Consider the following 870-nt stretch of genomic DNA (forward strand, 5'->3'; position numbering starts at 1 on the left):
AAAAAAAAAATCCAATTCAGTATCCCAGGTGGAATAAAAATAGATTGGAGATAAAGGCCAAAGAGGCAAATTACTGAATATAAATAATAGCAGTTAATACGAGTTCCTGCTCTGAAGACCTGAACACACTATTGTTTTCTTATTTGGCGTTTTGATGCCTCCTACATCTTTCCCATGCATCTTTTGATCTAAAAGCTTTTATGTAATTCTGGACTAAGGTATTAATTTTTATAGGTTAAGTAAAGATGTTTCAACCGTAAGTTATTCAAACCCTTTTATGCAGCATGTTACAAAAAAATAATTTGAAAAAAATCTACTTTTTAAGGTTTCTACACGGAGGAGGCCTTCTGTAGTTCCAGAATCTGGATCCAAAGTATCACATGACACAAGGCAACGATATGTCAACTTCTTTGTTGAAGAATATATGAAAATTTGTAGAACAGTGAATGAAGCATTTGACAAGGTTTGTGACTGTTTGTTTGTTTCAGTTTTCTTGTTCTTGAAGTGAATGCAAAGAATGATACAGATTGTAAATCTCTTCATACAGTGATTATACATAATAAGGAAAATATCATGTGTATTTAAAAAAAAAAAAAAAAAAAAAAAAAAAAAAAATTGGAATATCTTCCAGTTAATTTCAGAATGCTGATGAGCTACTTTGACAAAAAAGAGCTGGCAAAACTTACAACTGCTTTTCTTTCTCTCTTTTTTTTTTTTTTTTCTTTTCCTATCTGCTGTTCCAGTGCAACCCCCTCTTTCTCTCCCCTGTCCCCCACCCCCAAAGGAAAGGACTTTGTGAAAACATTTGATGATGGTTCTGAAGTAGTCATGAAATCTTTTTTTTTTTTTTTTTTTTTTTTTTTTTTTTTT

The 870-nt window shown here is 31.3% G+C and overlaps 1 protein-coding gene across 1 annotated transcript in view; it reads left to right on the forward strand.

The window, feature by feature from the left end:
- Nucleotides 1-870, forward strand: part of LOC109298060 (RNA exonuclease 1 homolog) — a 32,583-nt gene that overhangs the window by 7,062 nt on the left and 24,651 nt on the right. Inside the window, exon 5 of the mRNA XM_019518194.1 lies at nucleotides 326-473. Within this exon, the coding sequence (XP_019373739.1) occupies nucleotides 326-473 (148 nt within the window). The remainder of the gene's footprint in view (nucleotides 1-325; nucleotides 474-870) is intronic.

This window comes from Gavialis gangeticus, unplaced genomic scaffold (genome assembly GCF_001723915.1).
Source record: "Gavialis gangeticus isolate Ggan-Ray unplaced genomic scaffold, GavGan_comp1, whole genome shotgun sequence".
Lineage (NCBI taxonomy): Eukaryota > Metazoa > Chordata > Crocodylia > Gavialidae > Gavialis > Gavialis gangeticus.